At 41.1% G+C, this 7,629-nt stretch overlaps 1 protein-coding gene across 1 annotated transcript; it reads left to right on the top strand.

The window, feature by feature from the left end:
- The first annotated feature begins 570 nt into the window (after positions 1–570).
- LOC131062574 (uncharacterized) lies at positions 571–1,152 on the top strand. Its single transcript, XM_057996269.2, has one exon. It carries the CDS (start codon positions 571–573, stop codon positions 1,150–1,152), a length of 582 nt encoding a protein of 193 aa, XP_057852252.1.
- The last annotated feature ends 6,477 nt before the right edge of the window (positions 1,153–7,629 follow it).

Below are 7,629 nucleotides of genomic sequence, written 5' to 3'. Positions count from 1 at the left end.
GTGGTTGAAGAGTCAAGGTCTAGAGGCTTTGTTTTGAAGGAATTCAATTGCACTCTGGTGGCGCTTATCCCAAAGAAGGCCAAGGCGGAAGGGATGGAGGAGTTCCATCCTATTTCTTTGTGCAACACCATCTACAAAATCATCACAAAAGTTGCTGCTAATAGGCTCAAGTTAATTTTAGGTAAGTTGATCTCTTGTGAACAGAGTAGTTTTACTCCTGGAAGGAACATTGTGGATGGGGTGATTGTGGCCCATGAGGCAATCCACATGGCAATGAAGGGCAAATAGAGAAGAATGATTCTGAAGCTTGACATTTGAAAGGCCTATGATAGAGTGGATAGCTCGTTCCTGGTGGCTGTGCTTGAAAGGTTTGGGTTTGGTAAGTCTTGGATTAAGTGGATTTCTAGTATGATTATGCAGTTCTCAGCTTCGGTCTTAGTTAATGAAAGCCCTCAAGGTTTCTTTTCAACATCACGGGGCATTAGGCAAGGGGACCCAATTTCCCCCTTTCTCTTTATTTTGTTGGCTGAAGTTCTTGGAAGGTCATTTGCCCATAAAAGAGCTTAAGGGATGTGGAAGGGCATTGAGATTGCTCGAGGGGTGGACTCTACAACCCATTCTCACTTTGTTGATAACACCTATCTTTTTGGTGTAGCCTTTATGCACGAGGCTTTAGTTATGAAGAAAGTGCTGAACAGATTTAGTTGGGCCACTAGTCAGGAAATAAATTGGCTCAAATTGGAGATTTTTTTCTTCAAAATGGAATGTTGGTCCCAGAGAGATATTGCTAGACTGTTTGGGATAAAGATTGGACAACTGCCTGGTAAGTTCCTTGGAATGCCGCTCTTTTCTGGAGCTGTTAAGACGGACCTTTGGAAAGGGTTGCTAGATGGTTGCAAAGCAAAGATGGAGGGATGTAAGAGAAAGTGGTTTTCCTTGGCTGGTCCTCTTCTGATACTGAAGTTAGTTATCTCAGCTATGACTATCTTCCCTATGAACTATTTTAAACTTCCAGGTTCGATCATTAAGAATATGCAACAGAAGATGAGAAAGTTTTTTGTGGAATGGAAATCAAGAACAGGACAAAATTCTGCTTATGGCTTGGGACAGAGTTTGAAAACCCAAAGGAGGTGGAGGGGCAGGGCTCCGTGATTGGAGACTTATTAATGAGGCCATGGGGGCTAAGTTGGTGTGGCAAATGTATAGTAAACCAGAGCAGAGGTGGGTCAGAATTTTACAAGCTAAATATTTGGATAGTAGGGAAAAGGAAAGGATTCTAACGATTGAAAATCCCTCGAGAGGATCTTCTTTGTGGAACTTTTTGGTGAGTTGTAGGAGCCTGATCAGAAATCATCTATCTTGGCATATTGGTGATGGGTGAAAGGCGAGCTTTTGGCAGGATTCCTGGGATGGGCATCCATCATTGGAGTCTCAGGACCCCAACAAATCATTGTAAAGATTGGTCAGGTTTGGGGCTCAAAGGTAAGCAATTTTTTGTCGCAATATCTACCTTTTTTGGGATAACGTTGGAATTGGAAAGATCCTCGGGAGCTAAATTTGGGGGCAGAGGAGGAAAGATATCTGAGAAAGATCCTGGAAAACTGAGAAGTTTCATTTTCAAGGGAGGAGGATGAATTAGTCTGGTGTGGCACCAAGAGTGGCAGCTACTCTGTGAAAGTGGGGGTCTCTCTTTTGGAGAGTGAAGACAGGATGAAGGAATGGGAAGCTAAGGTGTGCTGGAATAATGTTTGTCTACCGAAAGTGGGGGCTTTTTCCTGGCTTGCTAGTAATAGGCGGATTCTTTCTGGAGATCGCCTGAGGAAAATGGGGTTTGCTGGTCCATTCTGCTATGTGCTCTACGAAAAGGCAGAGGAAGATGTGGACCACCTTCTGCTCAATTGTGAGTTTGCCTAGGAAGCGTGGCTTTTTGGACTGCAGAGATTGAATTGGAAGGGCCCCATGGCAGGGAACTTGAGCGAATGGTTGGAATCTTCGCCAGTTTTGGGTAAGCCTTCTATCTTTGTCACCATATGGAAGATTTTTCCCTCTACTGTTTTATGGGAACTTTGGAAGGAACGAAATCGAAGAGTGTTCGAAGGAAAAGCGGAAAATAGGAAGCGCTTTTTGATCAGATTTGAGAGGGCCATTTTAGAACTAGTTTCTAATGCTGCCTCTTATGCAAACTTGGCAAAGGTCCCTTTTCCTCAGTTTGATGCTGGTTGTTTGTTGAGCTGGCCTCTGGTTAAGTTCAGGCCTGTTACTAGGCACCTAAGGGCTAATCATCAGAATCAGGATCAATCAATCCCTCAATGGACTCCGCCAGAAAAGGGGTGGATTAAGATTAATTTCGATGGAGCATCAAGGCATAACCTGGGGGTTTCTGGTGTTGGGGTGATTGCTCGAGATGGTTGGGGCAACACTCTAGCCATTGGTGCTAAAAGATTGGTGGATGGATCGAACAACATTGTTGAGTGTCAAGTGTTGGCATTTTTTATGTTTATGTTGTGATTGTCATTGATGGACACACACTTGCATTAAGATCCTCTTTATATGTGTGAGTTAGAGCACAACCGTTATTTGTTCCAACTGGTATGTTGTATTATAGTCTTTAGACTATTGGTGTTTTATAGAATGTGTTTACCAGTCTGAAGCAGCATGTCGACCCCAAGTGGTTCATGGATACCAAGCAGTACGAGGGATTAAAGCAGCATAACACATTGTTACCAGTCTTCATTTTTGACAAACCGGCAATCGGTAATACTCTGTGATGAGTTACCAGCCAGCATTTTGGGATGAGTTACCAACCAGCATTTTGTGATGAGTTACCATCCACCGATAATCTGACGATGCTGACTCTCTCGCGATACTTTTTGTGTCATGTTACCAGATATGTCTAGATGCATTGAACCTAGGAAATTGTATTGTAATCCTATTGGACCGACATGAAATTAGATTCCTTTATAAGGACATCATGTCTAGGGTTCTAAGGTTGTTGTTGTTGAGGTTGATGTTGTTGCTAGGGTTCAAGGTAACTGAGGAGTTAGAGAGAGTATAAATTTGTAGAAGACTGAAGTAATGCTGCAATGCATTAAGATCGAGCTATCAAGGATCTAACCAAGCAATCTGTGCTATTTGCTAGATCACTCACTTGTTGATTACTCACATCTTCGACAAGTTTGTAGCCCTTAACCCGGTAGGCCCAAAAGCCTCTTGTAAATCCTCTAACAAGGTGGTTCACATTTGTGGATCTAAAATCCTCTAGCAAGGTAGTCTTTAATCGGACATATCTCCTAATAGAGATTGAGATTCCTAACAGGATTTGTTCTGGTAAAGAACATTGTAAGACCTTAACCGGTCTGACCTTAACCGATCTGACCTTAACCGGTCTAGTTTCTAATCTGTAGATAGTTACTTGTGAGCTCCATCTCATCATGGTTTTTCCCATTTGGGTTTCCACTTCAAAATCTCCTGTGTTATGGTGTTTGTGCTTCTATGGGTGAATGCATTATTAGCTATTTGGTTTGCTTGTTTGTTAATCAGTTTGTCTATTAAACTGCTTTACCGATTTACTGCTAGTATTGCAAAGTATTTAAGTGCAAAGATTTTTGGCATACTAATTCACCCCCCCTCTTAGTATTCATCAATTGGTATCGGAGCCTACCTTTCTATAAGTTTAACCACTTGGAAAGAGATATGGGGGAATACACCTTGAGGGAACTTACTCAATGGCTCACTCAGTTTGAGCAAGCCTATGATGATCTTTTGGTCAAATACAAGGCATCTCAAGTAAAAAGGAGAGAACATGCAGAAACACTGATGGAGCTATCTAAAAATAGTTCTACAGATGAAGCAAACATGGAAGCCCTAATTACAGAAGTAAATAAGTTGAGTGAATCAAACTCCAACTTGAGAAAGGAGTTGGAAGGATTGACTATCTGGATGTGTCAAGAGCTTGAGAACCAGAGGAAAGATGAAGATATGGTGAAAGAAAGAGATCATGAGATCTCCAAGCTAAAACAAGAGATCAGTGCTCTAACTGCTCAACGCCATGCTAGCAAAGTGGAAAAGGACAACATGCAAGGTGAACTGAACACTGCCATCTCTGAGAATGAAAACCTGATGGAAGTAAATGCTGCTATTTCCAAAGAACTCTCTGAGTCAAAGGAAATACTTGCTAAGTTCAACAAGAGTACTATCAAGCTTGAGCAAAAGCTTGAATCTGCCAAACAGGTCAAGAATACCAATAGACTTGGTTATTCCAGTCATGAGGAAGGTGAGACCTCTGGTACAAATGCTAGAGCATCAAAGAAACAACCAGCATCAAAGGATAAAGGTAAGCAAAAGTTTAAACCTATTTGCTTTAACTGTCTTAAAGAAGGACATACTACAAATGTGTGTAGGAGTAAGGCTTACAACAATTTTCCTTATTTCCTAAATGATAAGCCCAGATCCTATAGATTCAATGGTAATTGTTATGCATGCAACAAGTATGGGCATAGAGCATTTGAATACAGGTCTGTCATGAATGAGATTGGAAGATATCCTCAAAGGACCCAAGGAGTTGGTTCTGAACCTTTTGTGAACCAGAATCACAACCGGTTTAGTGTCTTCAATCATCAACCAAGAAGCGGTGGCTATCAAGCAGCAACCAGATGGAGAGCAAACTGTTGGATTTGTCATGATCATGGTCACACTGCTGCAACATGCAGAAGGAAGAATGGAAACATGAACAATGGACCTTGGAGAGCACCTGGATTGGTCTGCTATCACTGCAACAAACCGGGTCACATTGCTAGATTCTGTAGATCAAGAAAGAACATATCTAATGATATACCGGTTACTACGGAAGGAAATATTGATGTTCAAACAGTTCAAGTGGATATGAACAAGACCTGGAAGAAGAAACCAGTGGTGTTACAAGAGGAATTAGTTTCTGCACCTAGTGTGGAAATATCGGAACTGACAAACTAAGCCTCAGAAAAGCTTAGGGGGAGCAAATGGTGAAATGTCTCGAACCCCCAGTTAACATCGGTAAAAGACCTTAACCGGTGTGTGATATCTGTCATTTGGCAGAAGACCAAAAATGGTAAAAAGGCAAATTAGGGTTTACGCCCTAATAGAGGAGCATTAATGGTGATAGGTGAGAGATATGTTTAAAAGCATTTTTCAAATCATTTCTCACTATCAGTTTTTGAGCAAAGAACAATTTTACAAAGAGAAGAGTGATGAAAAGGCGATTTGAGCTGAGATCTTGAGAAATTGAGAAACCATGAAGGAGATTCAAATTCAAATAGCAAATGGTCAAGTGGAGAACACAAAGCGGTGATTTAGCAACCGACGGAGTGTGGAGTGAAGGAGAATCAGAAATCCCTAAATTCACGTGTTTTAAAAGGTATTTCTCGAAGTTCTTAAAGTTTCTATCATGGCTTCTACATCTCATACCAATTCTAGTGCATCTATTGAATCTGAAAGTTTTATTCAATGAAAGACCAAGTATAATGCCCTATCACAAGTTCCAGCTGGTGTGATAGTAGAAGAGGGAATTTCTGACTATATAGCCTGCAAGATTGAAGACCTAGGGTCTCTAGCTATCCACTCCCAGTTGGGTTTGTTTTGTGGCAAGGATAAGAAAATCAAATCGGAGTATAATATCTTGGAGAAGAAGAAACTCCATAATGTTGTCTACTTCCTGGAATATTTTACAGAGGATCACATAAGGATCATTTTGAGTAGAGTCCACGGTGACAAGATGCACCTAGAGAGGATGCATGATATCACGTCGTAGGCAATTCATGCAATCACCAGTTTTTGCAATACAGGGGATGTGCCAACCGTAAGGACGGTTAGCAAAACTAAAATGTCCAAGCTCACCGGTTTAGTGAGTGACTCACGAGGCATGATAGTCAATTCAATCAAGGATGATCTGGTGAAGTATGCATGTATGGTGATTGGTTACTGGACGTTCTCAGCTAGTAGAATTAACTCTGTATCTGCTATAGCGATAAATGTTACTTATCGGATGATAAAGGAGGATGCATCATTTGACCTATGCACCGATATGCAGAGGCAACTCCTATTGAACTTGAAATTAATCAAACAAGATAATGCACTGAGGTTCAAGTTTGGACAACTATTGGTTGGGTTGTTCTTTTGCTTTCAAGGATACTTCCTAGGAGTGGGAGGACATTTAGTGGTCTGCGGACCAACCAGTTACCAAATAGATAAAGGAAAGTTTGCAAGCAGTGGGAACTGGTTATCCTGAAGTTCTGAACAAGTATTTTGATGAGTTCAGATGAAAAATGGGCCAAAGAATGAGAATATTAGGTGACATCGTCAAGAAATATGAAGATGATATCTATTTCACCATCAAGGTGGATCAATGCATAATGGAGGCTATTGAGCCCTGACAGGAAGAAGTTGAGCCAATGGGCTATGAGGTGATGTATGACATGTTGGAAGGGTATGCCTCTACCATTATTGCCTCACCGCTTGATCCTAAGGCAAAGAGGACTGGAACCTATCTGGAAAGGGTTACACCAGTCGAGGAACCCTCAATAATAAAAGGAAAAGAACCTATAGTAAAGAAGGCAAAGGTAGTGCCTGCAGCATCAGCACCGGTTACTACTGCAACTCCAAAAGTGACCAAGCGGTCACCAGCCAAAAAGAAACCGGAAGCAGCATTGGCTAAAGTCTTCGAGAGGAAAAGGAAGACAAAAAGCAACTCTCTGGACTCAGAGGAAACTGTGTCTGAGGAGTAGCCCAAGAAGGTGAGACAGACAAGAAAGAAGACAAAGAATGAACCGACATCATCTGCACTGGTAAATATAGATATCTCCTCCTATAAACCTTTGACACATTGTCAAAGAACAATAAAGAATATTAGGAGAAAATTACTACATGATTTAGTAGATTACTATGATGATTTTAGTAATGAGGAGAAAGAAGAAGTGCTATAGGAGATTATTTTTTTTTGTGTACAAATGACCGGTCGCCATCAGAGATTAAATCTCAGACACCAGATTCTTTGTATAAGTCATTAGATAATAAATGGCACATTGCCATAGAAAAGGAATAGGAAATTAAGGAGAAAGTTTTTGCTCAGTACTTTCCCGACCTATCAAATTCTGAATTATTTGATGTTATTGACCAAAACAAAGGACTCTTCTTCACTAGAAGAAGAAGACTCTGGCTGTTAGAAGGAAGAGTTGATGATGTCGAAAAGGACACTCATCAGTATATGGTAACCGCTATCCAGACTCACAAAGCGCTTCTAGCCAACTGACAAGCTAAGAAAGAACCGGTTATATCCAAACCGGATGAAGCATTTGATGATGAAGGAAATCTGGTTGTTGAACCGGTTGACACTATTGATGTCGATGCCCTGGATGGAGAAGATGTTACCCAGGAGATACCATCCAAGGCAATAGGACAAGAGCAACAGGATAAATAGGAGAAGAAAGCCGAGGACAGATAGGAAACAGCAGAGGAAGAGGCAGAGCAGAGGAAAAAGGATGAAGAAGAGAAGCAGAAGAAAGCTGAAGAGGAGAAGAAGAAGAAAGATGAAGAGGAGAAGAAGAAGAAGAAAAATGAAGAGGAGAAGAAGAAAAAGGACGAAGAAGAGAAAAAGAA

The sequence above is a fragment of the Cryptomeria japonica genome, chromosome 6 (assembly GCF_030272615.1).
Source record: "Cryptomeria japonica chromosome 6, Sugi_1.0, whole genome shotgun sequence".
Lineage (NCBI taxonomy): Eukaryota > Viridiplantae > Streptophyta > Pinopsida > Cupressales > Cupressaceae > Cryptomeria > Cryptomeria japonica.
This window is presented reverse-complemented; position numbering and strand designations above follow the sequence as displayed.